A 13,795-nucleotide genomic window follows, 5' to 3' on the forward strand; every position below is an offset into this window, starting at 1 on the left:
AAGAGAAGAGAAGAGAAGAGAAGAGAAGAGAAGAGAAGAGAAGAGAAGAGAAGAGAAGAGAAGAGAAGAGAAGAGAAGAGAAGAGAAGAGAAGAGGTCTGTTTGAAAATCCTTATGCATAGACAGAAAAAAACCCTGAAGTTTATCCAGCTTAACATGTCCTAAAGGACAGGTCCTAAAACAAATTCTAAAAGCCTTTTTCTCACAGGCATCTGTTTTTAATAGCATTGCACAGTTTAATTGGCAGGATACAGAGTTAGTAATGTAGCGTGCTCCAAACTTYGCTTTTTCATAACCTTATTCTGAGCTTCTAGGATATTTTCAGTACAATTGTGAACAACTATGTCCTTGATCTTAAAGACCTCTTTGAGATTGCTACAGTAATGAACAAAAACCATAAATTAATTTCTTATCATTTCTGAAAGCCAACCAAGAACTCAGTCCATTAGTCTTTTCACTGGTAAATCTCTCATTAACTTTTTTAGAGTTAATCTTGTAAAAAAAAAAAAAAAAAGAAAAAAAGTTCATCTAGAAAGCAAAGGTTACATAAATTAAAAATACCAGACATTGTTAGTTCTTCCTAAATTTTATTCTACAATAAAATATTTGTCAGAGGCAAAACAAAACTATAAACACAAGCATACATAATGTGCATTACTTACAGTGTATTTCTAGAACCTGCATTGCTATCTGAGGTGTAGAGTTTAGGGACTCATGGTCTACTCTGCAGCTTAAAACTGCACCATCATCACTGCGATCCACTAGGAAATCAAGCGTGCTGCTGACTGTGAATGTTTTACGATTTGCATCTTCTTCTTTTAAATATTTAACATCTGAAAGAAAGATAAACAAAGAGTTTTCTCTCCGATCTTTTTGGGAAAATAATCCAAACATTAGAAAGCTACATTATCTACCAGAGTTGTTTGAAAAAATCTCTTTCATCATATTAATCTCTTTAAAACCAAAATTATTTTACTATAGTTATTGCACAATATGTTCCTTCTGTAACAGCAGGAGATACATACAGAAAAGTAAAATTTTCAAATTGGCTAAATGATACCATACTCCAAGATAAATCCATTTCATGGTTCTCTTTATACATTTAGGTTTCAGTTTGACATAAACTTTCTCTGCACTTCATTGGAAACACGTGGTTTCCTCCCAAACTCACTCCTCTTAAGTATTCACAGTGTCACTAAATGCAAAATTTTCTAAATTGATGCTTATAATTTTTGAAGAATTACTTTCTAGAATTACTTTCTCTTATGAACCAAAGTACAGATATCAACAGCAAGAAACAATTGTTAGTAGTCATTATGTCACAGTAGTTAATGTAATCCCAACCACACTGGAAGCRAAATTATTCAAAAAAAATCTTTCATTCACTGCTTTATATTATGCTAAATTGAGCTATTGTTTCTGTGTTAGGTTTTATCTCAAATGCTATGGTACTGGGTGCCTACTGATTCAGAGACTGTGTGCTCAACTCTGCTCAATGTTAAGGTTCAAATTCAGAAATTCTCATCTTAGGGCACACAAGTCAGGTCAGAATTGAAGATAAAGCCATAATATTTATTTTATGAAGTTGTTATGCATTAGCTTACATACACAGAGTTGCTTTACTTGGTTCTAAACTTAGATTAACCACTTTTTTATATATATATTTCAACAAAATAATATAGTGAATATACTGATTAGTTACAATGATGATTTTAAAAGATTTATATATAGATATATAAACACGTATATTAAATTCCACTGAGATTGCATATACTCTCTGTGTCCTACTAAAAGGAAAAGGAAATGGGAGAGATTTCAGTTTAACAAATTAGCGTAAATCTCATTAGAGAAGATGACCTAAATAAATTTTCCATTAAATATTCATTTAGAATGCAAATCTTGAATGGTTTAAGCYACTTCTGCTTAGATTAAAAGTATCTCTGAAATCAGAAAGATAAGTCTTTTTCACTGTGTCTAGATAGATGGAGAGGCCACATAGTTATGTAATTTATGTGTTTTTTTTAACCTAAGAAATAATTATTTCCTGTACAGAGGCAATTTTTTTTCTGCTTGTTGATTTAAGTAGATTTCAATTTCTACCAACTTGACTACTAAGATCAAAAAGTGAGAAAAATATTAAACAAGACTAAAAGTTGTTATAATCAAAAAGTAAACACCTTTGCTAATATATAAAGTAAATACAGGATATTTTTCCCACAAGTTAGAGTCCCAAGCTTAATAACAAACACCGATATAGATAGCCTTCCCTTCAWAACTAGGCATCCATCCGAGTGCTTATTCACTTTAAGTGGAGTACTATGCTAGTTAAACAAAATCAATTATTTAATATCCCTAAATAGATATTTAGAAACTTTACTGTACGCATCTTTTTATTTATTTGTTTTTTAAACAGCCAACTCCTTCCTTACCTCTGTAAAAAAAAAAGAAAGCATGGTGATGTTATTCTATAAGCTCTCAACATTTTCATCAACAGAAATATTTAGGCTGACCATTTCAACAACTGTATTTTTTTGCATCTTCACAGCAAAATGAAGGTGTGATTGTAAAACACACTAACTTAATGTAAGTCCACCTGGTTACAAGGAGCAGTAAAGATGAGACAGTGTGCGTATTACCATATGCTAGTGTTCAGAATGTCTACTTAGGACTTTATTATAGAGTTTGTAAGTGTGTCTATTTTAGTCCTCTTTTTTTTTTTTTTTTTTTTGGTATATCTCTTTCTTTCTTAAATACTTTTAAAAATTAAAAAAAAAAAAAAAAAGGAAAAATCATTACTGATAAATGTTCTCTGGAATTCACTACAGTAGGAGGATTGTCTAGATGGATAAGAGCATTGCATTAAAGGAGTGGGGGTCCTGAGGAGAGATTGCACATAAGGCAACCATGTGTTCTTCCATGGTTGAAAGCTGGGAAATGACTGGCCTAATCAGCATGGACAGTCTAATCAGCAAGGCAGTGGAAGGGGTTATTCTCTAGTGAGCACTTGTGTGGCTGCACCTAGAGCAYATCACGCCCAACTATTGGCTCCCCAGTATAAGAAGGATGTTGGCAAAATGGAGTGGGTTCAGCACAGGGTAGCCACGAGGGTCAATGGCTGCAATATAAAACACACAAGAGCCAAAGACAGTTGGGCTTGTTCAACCTGTGGAACAGAAGATTAGAAAGGGATCAAAGTGCTGTCTTCACATACATGGCTTTGGGGAAGAAAAAGCCAGGATCTTCTTGGTGGTGTGCAGCAAAAGGCGAGAGGCAATGCACTCGAGTTAAAACATGGCAAATTCCAATCGTGCATGCCGAGATGCCTACACATAACAAAAATTCCTCACAGGAAGGGCTTTAAAGCACTTAAACAGTGCGATAGCACKGAGATACTGTGAAATCTCTGTCCTTGGAGGTTGCTCAAAACTGCTCAAGGCCTTCTGCAACCTGTTCTAACCTTTGAACTGGTCAGACTGGATCATCTCTGTGGGCCCCTTCCAACTTATACTACAACATGACTGTCAGATAGATGTAGATTGTTCTGGGACTGGCTGATACTAGTTTAAATAGCTTAAACAGTTTAAGATAAGGAATAAATAGTTTAAGATAAGGAATAAAAGTATCTTTTGAAAAGATATTTTTCCTTCTTTTACAAGGCAAATATGACTTTTGATTAATTTAAAATCAAGTTCTGCCATGAAACGCCTTGCTCTCGAAGATGTTTCTTTCTCCTTTTAGGTGTTTATGAAGAGAAAAAGTTCAATGCCTCTCTGAATGCTTTGTATACACTAAAAACGCATAAATTAACTCAAAATGTTTTAATCTGTTATTACAAAATCTATTGATACTGTCTTATTTATCTCTTAGGCCTAATTACGACAGGAAGAAAAAAGAAAAAAAAAATCTGTTTTTAAAAACTCCCATAACTTAAATAAAACGGTTTTACATAATATTAATGCAGTAGCAAATTCTATGGCAAAACCAGTCCATTTTTCTACAAAAGCTGTGTATTTAGCTTCTCTCCCATATTTGCACTTTCATAATCTCCTTTTAGAAATGTCAACAAAATGGAGCAGGAGGAAAAAGAAATGACTAGAATGCTCAACTGCAGATAGCTTTGTTAATTTGGTGCCTATGTAAGAGACAGAACACTACCAGATAAGGATTTTTTTTTTTTTTTTTTTTACTAATAGCAATGGAGCTACAATTTCAGAATGGCTTTTTTCCCCTTTGGTGCAACTTTGAACTCAATGCATCATTTATATTCTTTCGCACCGTGTATAATATACTATAGCACAATTGGATTTACGGGTGCTAGACAGACGAACTCCTAACCTTTAATGTCAGATGCATTAGCATATAATTTCATATCTATTTTCTCAGATTTATCATTTCACCTTTTCCAGTGCACAAGCTAATGTAACTTCTGCTGATGCCACTGCAAACTGGTTAGGTTATTTTATTTCTAACCTTTGTGAAAATGGCAATGTGCTCTTCAGAAGACCTAGAAAGCTAAACTGAAATGAATGTGTTCAGTGCTCTCCTCATTTCTATTTTACTCTTTTACTGTTCTCATTCACACATCTTTTTTTTTTCTGCCTTCTCCCCACCCCTTTTTTTTTTAAAGCACCCCTTTAGGAAATGTTGAGAACAGCATGTTAGTCAAATCACCAAATTGCCTGTGTGGTTTCAATTATATCAGCTGAAAGAAGAGGCAAAATTATTACACCAGACTCTAACATACAATCTTAAGCAAACAAACGCTTTTGAAATGTGTTCCTGTTCCTTTTTGCTGTGCATGTGCAATCAGTGGTTCTCTTAAAGTATTAACACTACTTACAGTTATTTTCAATCTTTACATTTCTTTAACATATTCATTCTGTCACCTCTTTTGTATGACGAGATCTCTGGAATGCTGTGCCATATGTTAGCTGTGCTGTTAAATTCTTCTTTTTAATTACACTTGACAAGGTGCTACTTTTCTTCCAGCAATTTCCTCAGACTTCCTATTCCTCACATTTCCCCAGTTTTACAAAAATGTCTTTTAAACATGATTTTAAATAATGTAGAGTTTTGACAAATGGACCATATTATGTGGAAGTCCGTTTAAATACCTTTAACTTCTTTGTCGTTTTTGAACCATCTGATATCAGCTGCTGGTTTACTACCAGAAGTCTTGCATGTTATCTGCATCCTCTCTCCCTCCATAACTGGTGAAGTAAATCCAGTAATTTGTGGTTTCTCAGGAACACCTAACAAGCAGAAAAGTAAAATGTCTCTTATATTGCCAAATGATACATATCTAGTTTTCTTAAGAGAACAAGATTATTTTGTACTTTAAAACCTCATCTTGAGATGATCAAACATGAACTGTGAGGATTCTAACACAAAAAATCCAGGAGAAAATGAAAGATGAAAAGAAATACAGGGATTTCTTTACTTTCAGAAAACATGTAACAAAATAACTAGTAGCTATCACATCATCCATTGGYTCCAGAGAATTCTTCGTCTGAAACTTGTGCTTTGGAAGAGGCCTGATGATCACAAAATACCATATAAACTATATTACATTGGAATGGTTTGTTTTCAAATGTACCAGGGAAGATTTTAAATAAGGAATTCTGAATAAAATTGGGAATATTTAATCAATGAAAGAATAAAATTATTTAACTTTGAAAAACACAAAAATAACTTATTTTAAGATGCTTCTGATGACTGTAATTTTAAAAGTTTTGCAAATGTTATCAGGTCAGAACTTGCATCTCAAATACTTTGATGCATTCATATTTGTGGCTAGATAAAGGAATCAGTCACAGTAATTGATCCTATGCCCTGTATTTCACAATTTGGTTTGTTTACATCTCTTTTCCAAAATGACAAATTAGGTACATAAAAAACATGCAGCAATACCTATCACTGAGTATGTTTCTGTAATAAATCTATTCCTGTCTTTCAGGATATAAAATAGCATCTACTGTAATACCCTGATGCTCAAATCTTCTAATCCATATCAGAGCAGCTAAAGGAAAGATCAGTAGTGCATAGACAATGTATCCGATCAGAAGGATGTAATATATTTCAAAGGAGAACATCCCCTTCTCAAGTAGAAATTTCTTAAAGAATTAAGTGTTACATTGAAATAAAGAAAAAAAAAAACAAAAATACAAAGTGAAAGGTTCTTAAACCTCGTAACTTGCTTTCTTGGAAAGAAAACCACTGATGATGGGAAAAGTTCATAAAAGAAAATTAAACTAAGTTAAACTAAATAGACTATAAAAGATAAGTTACTTAGATTAACAAAGAAGAAAGGCTAGTTTTTTTTTCTGTCATGGTAACACCTTTCTATGTCATTCTGTCATGTAAATATTGAATTTACTTAATCTTTTGTTTAGATCATGAGATGAATCTTTACAAACACACACACACACACACACACACACACACACACACACACACACACAAAACCCAACTTGGCAGATGTTATTTCAGAATTTTCTGCTTCAGAATTCTCTGCTTTGAATTGGCATTTTTTGTCCTTAATGGAAAAGTTGTGAAGAGTTTTGTAAAATAGTCTCATGGGGACAGAAAGAGAAAAGTATTTCATATCCTACGCAAAAATCCAATTCTCTGCCTCGATTAAGGTTAATATTATTGGCACAGAAAATACCTYACATCAGTCCTACTAATTCAACTGTTTGTCTGCCCCTATATAAAAACAAAACAAGGAAAAGAAAGAGTCAAGTTCAGGGACAAAGAAAGGGACAGTAGTAAAAAATCTATCTCTAAAATCACATACCCCTTTAGGTACGCAGGTGTGTTTCAACAAACTATAGCAATTTCAGCTGATTGGGCTGCTGACATTCACAGAATCATATAAACCTTTGGGCAGAAACTTTATTTCCTGGGCATCTGTACAAATCTATTGCTTTTCTATGTGTATATATAACCTTTGTGAAAAACAGCAGTGCATTTAGAGAATAAAGCATAAAAGAAGCAGCAAAACCACTGAAAATATGTACTCTATAGACAGGAAAGGAGAGGATGAGCCAAGAAAATGCTTGGCTAAGGAAAAACTATAAAGCTCTAAAGCCTTTTTTGATTTCATACCTTCTAATTTTCTCCCCATTTCCCTATATTGTACCTTGTTAGGAGATGAACATATGCATTTTCTTCACCCTTTTGCTGCTTGGGAAGCAGAGGTCAGGCCCATTTTAAGGAGCACTCATGCTGCAGCATTCCTGTGCTCTGTAATTCATTGTCCTGCCACAGCACAAGCAGCGAGAGGCGTGCCACTCTTCAGCACTGCCCTCGGAAAATAATAAACGACAGGGAAACTAGATTGGACATTTACATGCATCTTCTGCTAAGCTTCAGAAAAGTTCACTCTTATCATCATTTGCCAAAGCTTGAGAAGTCTGAGCAGCTTGCCTCCTCAGCATTGGTATGCTGAGTCACTTGTACTCACCGAGAACGGTAAGGAAAGCCTTGGAAGTTTTGACAGGCATAGTAAATAAAGAGCAGGTGTACTGCCCTTCGTCCGACAGAGACACATCACTGACGCTGATGCTCAGTTCATGCCACGAAGCTCGAACCAGCTCAATTCTGTTGTCCCTCAGAGCTGAAAAACAGAAATTCACATGCCGTAAGGTATAAAAGAGCCCATCAGCAAAGCTTGGGATGTTCCAGGAGATGCTCTAGACAGTGACCCAGCGCAATCACACCCTCAAAAACAAAGATATAGAGAGGTTAAAGTTATCTTAAGGCATACTCTTTTGTTCGCTTTATGGAATAAGCTTCCAGATTTTAGCAAGTTTCAAGTGCCTAAAAGTTTAGCAAGTGCCTAAATGGCTCGTAATGTATATAAAACTAGAAACGGCTGAATATAAAACTAGAAATCAAGAATACTGATTTCTTGAAATTGTCATTTTTTAAATTTTATCTCATTATCCATTAGGCTGTAAATAAAATTCAGGAAATCTGGTGGTATTTAAGATCATTTCGCACTTATCCCTTCCTAAAAGGATTTTCCCCATGTATTTACAAATTTAGTACCATTTTGAAAATTCTGTTTCCTCCACTAACAAACTCTATTTTCAACTAAAGTGCAATGTTACATATCTTGCCCTCACATTCACTGCTAATCAGATTGAAAGGGAAAACAGATCTCTTGARGAGTCTAAGGGTATTTCTCACTAGGCATGTATTGAAAGCTCTCTTTCTGCTCAAAGCTGAATATAGTGGCTTTTTTTTTTTCTTTTCATTATGACTAGAAATCTGATCTGATAACAGAAAATCCTTAGTAACAAACTTCTGTTTGAAGAAATCCTTTGAGGAAGGAAGAGCAGGGAGCTTACTTAAATTGAAAATGACACTAATGTAGCTAATACTATATATTTTTTAAAGTTTTAAAAACTTGTAGTCAGGTTAAAAAATGTTGAGACACCCAAACATTCTTTTTTTTTTTTTTTTTTTTGAATTAAGCTGTCTCAAAAATCCACATATATTAAGTCTTTCTGCAGTATAGAGATACCAGTCTCAGAAATAAGCAAGCACTGTAATTCTCCTAAGTGAATGACATAAAAGCCTCTGTAACTCAGAAAGTTCTGCTGTGTACCTCTGGATTCAAATCTTTCATCTGAGAGTATTTGAATCTTCACTGTGATGTTCTTTTACAATAAAACTGTGAAAGTAAAATGGGACAATTATAATTACAGAGAGATCTATGTTTTGCTTTGAGAGAAGATCCAAGATTCATAGTCATTAACGCTGTTCTCACTCACTTCTTTCAAAAGGCTCCAAAGGCTCTTAAATTTCAGTTTTACCTAACATTTATATCTGTTCATTGATAAAAATGAAGCTTTACGGTGGCTCTTGTATTCCTAAATCTGGATATTTCTACATTATTGCGGGGTTATCTAAGTGCTGTCAGGATAGGAAGATTTGCACCAAAATTTGCAGCTACAAAAAGGATTCAGCAAAAATGTCACTTGGATTAGTTGTCTTCTAAGGCTCGTGTTCAGGTTCCTTTACCAGGACTTCAAGTGGAATTTATTGGTTATTTCGAGGCAGGTCAGCTAAAGCTTGACTTATTTTTTCCAGGGTCTGATAACTTAGAGGTGACAGCTTAAGCAGGCTGCGCATACAAGTATGCCATAAGCTGCTCCAAGGCATATTAAAGGGATTGAGATTGTAGGTAATAGACAACTACCAAATATATCTGAGGCAGCTTGTGGCATGCTACCGTAGCAAAAACAATTATATAATATACACTGCATGTAATTAATAAACAATGATGGAATGTTGAAGTAAATAAGCAAAAACAAAAAACAAAAAACAAAAAACAAAAAACAAAGTGAAAAGCAGTCTATTACCAATATGCTGATATAAGCACCAGGGAAAGTAAGCTAAAGAAACTCTAAAGTACGTTGAAGCAAGCTTTCAAAACACAAGATTGCAAACGCAGCTGATGACTTGCAGCTCTACTGGACAATGTCTTCACGACAATGAAAATGTTACTCTCTTTAAGTAATAAGATGGAGAATAGAAATCACTTCTCAGTCTTTCAGTTCCAGTCAAACATAAACTGAGCAGACATAAGAATGGTAGATTATTTCACATCACCGACTCCTAAAGAAAATTTTCAGAATGAACCAGTGCTTCCAAATTGCTTCATTACCACACTCAGATATGTAATTTGGACAACAGATTAGGAAATTTTAAAAAACAAGCACCCCATAATTTGAAAGGGGTGATTTCTGCCTCCCCTGAGCCAGAAATTATATAAATATAATGCAGTGTATCATCTTACATAATGCTGTATTTTCTAATAATTTTCATTTGTCACTGCCTACTGATTATTGAGTAGAGAGTGTCTCCAATTCAGAGTTATGTAGCAGTTAAAATATTTTCCTACAGATGTGGCAATATGCCGAATATATCCCATGAGAGGACAAAGTGTCTACAGAAGATGGCACGAGCAAAGCATTTCTATCCTACTGATAGACAGAAAGGAACTAGGGAAATACAAACCAACTACATCAACCACATTCCCTTCTGCTGCCTTCCCTCATTTCTTTCCCTCTACACCTTTTTTTTTTTTTTTTAAAAACAAACCTTTGTACAAGATAAAAAGCCCCAGCTCAGTCAATTTTCTGGAAAAATTGATAAAAACAACCACTGATCAAGAGCTAAGATCTGACATACCAAGTTTCAGCCCAGAGTGAATTTTTATTGAAAGCACAGGAGGGAGAAAAAAAAAAAAAAAAAAAGAGAGATTTATAATGGAAATATCAACATAGAGCCTTTGCAAACATGCTGCAAATAGCACCCACATGATATTCTTGGGCAGAAAAACTGTTTGTCAGGAGCATTTTTATAAGTGCCAAGTCTAAATGCAATTAATAATCTGTGCTATCAATTCCAAAGACAAACTTGCGTTAGCTTTCCGGCCTACAGAGGTTTGAGAGCAGCCCATTAAAAAAACTCCAGCCTTACTCCACAGACACGGTCAGCACCTGCACAGCCTCTTGGTAGGATTTCATTTGCAAGCTTTATTCCTCTATCAAAGTAATGAACAATACTGTATACATATTTTTGAAAGCCATAAATTCCTGCTAYGAAACTGATAGCTGTAATGGATGTCAGAATGGGCTTGTTTCCATTTCCGTGGTAGGTTTTACCTTTTGCTAAAAGGCTGGCTCACAGGAGGCAGCCTGTCTGCTCCTGCCTCCCGACCTCTGGCTCGGCAGGATCCCCGTGGAAGAGGCTCTGAGAGCAAAGGAGTCACCTGCAGCCACAGAGAAGCCACGAGGGCACCTCGTGAGCTGGCAGTTTCCAAGCAGAAGGGCTGGCAGGAGCAGTGTCTTGCAGACCAGAACTCCCTGCCAAGCCTCTGCACCTGATCCATCTCAGCAGATCTCAGTCCTACTTGTTTAAAGAGCAACCTCGGCCCATTTATTACTTTATATTTAWAGCGCGTGAGCTTCAAAAGAATTTGCAAGGGCTTTCTTTTTTTCCTATCAGAAGTTGCTCAAAGCAAGACGATTTTACAAGATTCAAGTCTGCTCAAGGTACTACCATTGCAGAATAAATAACATAAAGTACAATAGAAAATGTTCTCTCTTATTTAATTAGTGACTGAAAGTAAAAAGTAGAGCATGCAGAGAGGCATTCTGCATGAATACAGACCTTGGTACACCCTACAAAACAGGCTCCTGATGTACTGAAATGTCTATGAATTGTTCAGTAGTTACTGCAGGGAATATTTCTAGCTCCTCCCAAAATTAAATGGAAATGCCAAACTTGTAATTAAAGGGTCTGTTTCATACTAAACTATATCTACTGTGCGGTATTCAAGTGACTATTTATTTCTCTGTCTTTTAAAAGGCTGTATTAAGAGCTACATTAGTATTCCACATGTAGCTTCTGAATATTATTTACTATTTATACTGCAGTAGTGACTAGAGAGCCTATGAATGTACTAAAAAGGCAGAGCCCCTAAGGGCTCTGTTTTCACTTGACTTGCCTCATGCCCTAACCTCATTCCTATCTCTGTCAGTTCTCATAGATCCTTCTCTGGGAGCTTTTCTTCCTTCCCACTCCCCACTTTGAAGGAAGCCAACAGGCCTTTTTAGCCTCTTTGCAGGGATTTTCACCTACATTGCAGTATCACTATCTTAACTGTGCACACCTGCATTTTTACATGCTACAGTGATGTTAGAGAAATAAACAGTAAATAAGCAGAGTTTGACACAAATATATTTAACTTCCACGAAATATGTCTACATCAAAACCGTAAGAATCAATACTACCACCAGCCAGCTTGTCCTTGCTGGAATCTTGCATAGCAAGCACTTATAAAAAATGTAGGATGCAATGGGAAACATAATTGCCTAGTGAGTTCCAGTACGTCCTTAGCACATTAGTAATATTTTATAATTCCCAGACATATTTGATGTAGCTTCTGCAAGGATATGAAATAATTATGCATAAAATACTTCTTCCTAAACAGACACACTTCATTTATTTTACCTGCCATTCCCTTTTTCTATTTTATATATMTATGTATATATCAAAATGTTTTTGGAGTCAGAAGAGAGTCCTTACAAGCAACTAAAATAATTTGCCCATCTTAGATTATTATGAGCAAAAGTGCAGTGTATTTCAGCTGCATTAACTAGAAATTAAGACTGCTAAATATCTCGATAAACTGATCTCCTTGTCCACAATCATATAAAGCTATCTATCTATCTATCTATCTATCTATCTATCTATCTATCTATCTATCTATCCGGTCTTTTTTTGTACAAAACAGTATAAAGATGATATGTAGTGAAACCTTGGGATATAATCATACGTAGTGAAACTCTGTGATAAGAATTAGATCAAAAAAAAAAGAAAATTTGATGCTTGCACTATCATGGAAAAAAACACTCACATTTCRTACTGGGAAGAAAAGACACCTGGACCTTTTAGATACAGTAGCCACAGAGCAGTGTCTGTAATCTTATATCTCTAAAGGTACTATGTCTTAGTAGTGTTTGGAATCAAATATTTGAACAATGGCGAAAAAACAAACAACTCAAAGCCAAATTCTCCAGAGTAATTTGCAGATGTTTTGACAATACTAACTTGACATCTGCTGCCATCCCAGGATTCGCTCAACAAAATTCCTTCCTTATGTTGGAGCTGTTCTCTCTGTCATGGGAATAATGAAACCATTAGTTGGAACCGGAAAGATTTCTGATCCTGTGCAGGTCACACTGAACTCCTAGAAGCTAAATGCTGTGAAACTGAAAACAAAACAAAAAAAAMCCCTCTGATTTSTAGATTCCAAMCTTCCAAATGTGGAAATATCATAAAATTTGAAATAAATTTCCAGGGAATACTTAAAAAGCCTTTTGCTATGTTGCTAGTGAAGCCATAATTACCTGAAGGTCTACAGAGATGACCCACAGAACTTACCAATAGCTATGCATTAAAATCTGTCAGATTACACATCACCACCAACAACAAATAAGAAGAAGAAGGTGGAGGAGACGATAGAAATAAACATTCTAGATATTACTCTTAAATTATTGTGAGTGTTGTACTATGCCTAGTTTTGTCAGGCCTCATCCTTTCATAATATTCCTCTTGAATTCCTTTAAAAAATWCATGTACTCATTTGTCTGCTTCTGTGTTAATAATATGCCCATTTCCTAATGATAATGCATTTTTCTAGGGATTCTTTACCTATCATGTAGGTAATTGAATGACATCTAATATTGTAACATTTCTGAATTAATTGTAGGTAGAAAGAGAATGCTGTTCTTCCCCCCCCCCCTTTTTTTTTTCCACTTGCAGTCATGCAATTTGTTTAGCCTCATACTAGGAGAAATGCCATGCAAGTAGAGCATTGTGGGTGTTTAGAAATAATGTGTTTTCTATTCCTACTTCTGCATGTGGTGAGGCCATTTTTCTCGCATCTTGTAGATGAACTCCACAGTTCGGTTTCTATGAAACTATCACTTTTGCTGTTATTTCTAGCTTATCATGATTCCAACAGAGTCCAAAGGTTAGAAAGAGTGAAGATCTCTTAATTAACCCAGAGTCATGACAGATTTCAGTACTGGGACAGAAACACTGAAATTTCCAAAGCTAATGCTAATGTACAGAGAAAAACTCTTGGTAACACATCAGAACTTCCTATATAACCTATTAGATTGTCCAGCATTTGTACCAGCTGGAGTCCTTTTTAAGGTGACATCATTACTAAGTAAAGTGAGATGGAAAAAAAAAAAAAAAAAAAAAAAAAA

The 13,795-nt window shown here is 35.1% G+C and overlaps 1 protein-coding gene across 3 annotated transcripts in view; it reads right to left on the reverse strand.

The window, feature by feature from the left end:
• The window catches only part of CADM2 (cell adhesion molecule 2), a 603,314-nt gene that overhangs the window by 109,261 nt on the left and 480,258 nt on the right, over positions 1-13,795 (reverse strand). For all 3 annotated transcript variants that reach the window (XM_026040423.1, XM_026040427.1, XM_026040436.1), the window contains 3 exons: positions 7,465-7,617; positions 5,114-5,251; positions 662-832 (listed from right to left, as the gene is read on the reverse strand). In XM_026040423.1, coding sequence (XP_025896208.1) covers positions 662-832; positions 5,114-5,251; positions 7,465-7,617 — 462 coding nt within the window. The remainder of the gene's footprint in view (positions 1-661; positions 833-5,113; positions 5,252-7,464; positions 7,618-13,795) is intronic.

The sequence above is a fragment of the Nothoprocta perdicaria genome, unplaced genomic scaffold, assembly GCF_003342845.1.
Source record: "Nothoprocta perdicaria isolate Ctin4 unplaced genomic scaffold, notPer1 scaffold_100, whole genome shotgun sequence".
In the NCBI taxonomy this organism is placed as follows: domain Eukaryota; kingdom Metazoa; phylum Chordata; class Aves; order Tinamiformes; family Tinamidae; genus Nothoprocta; species Nothoprocta perdicaria.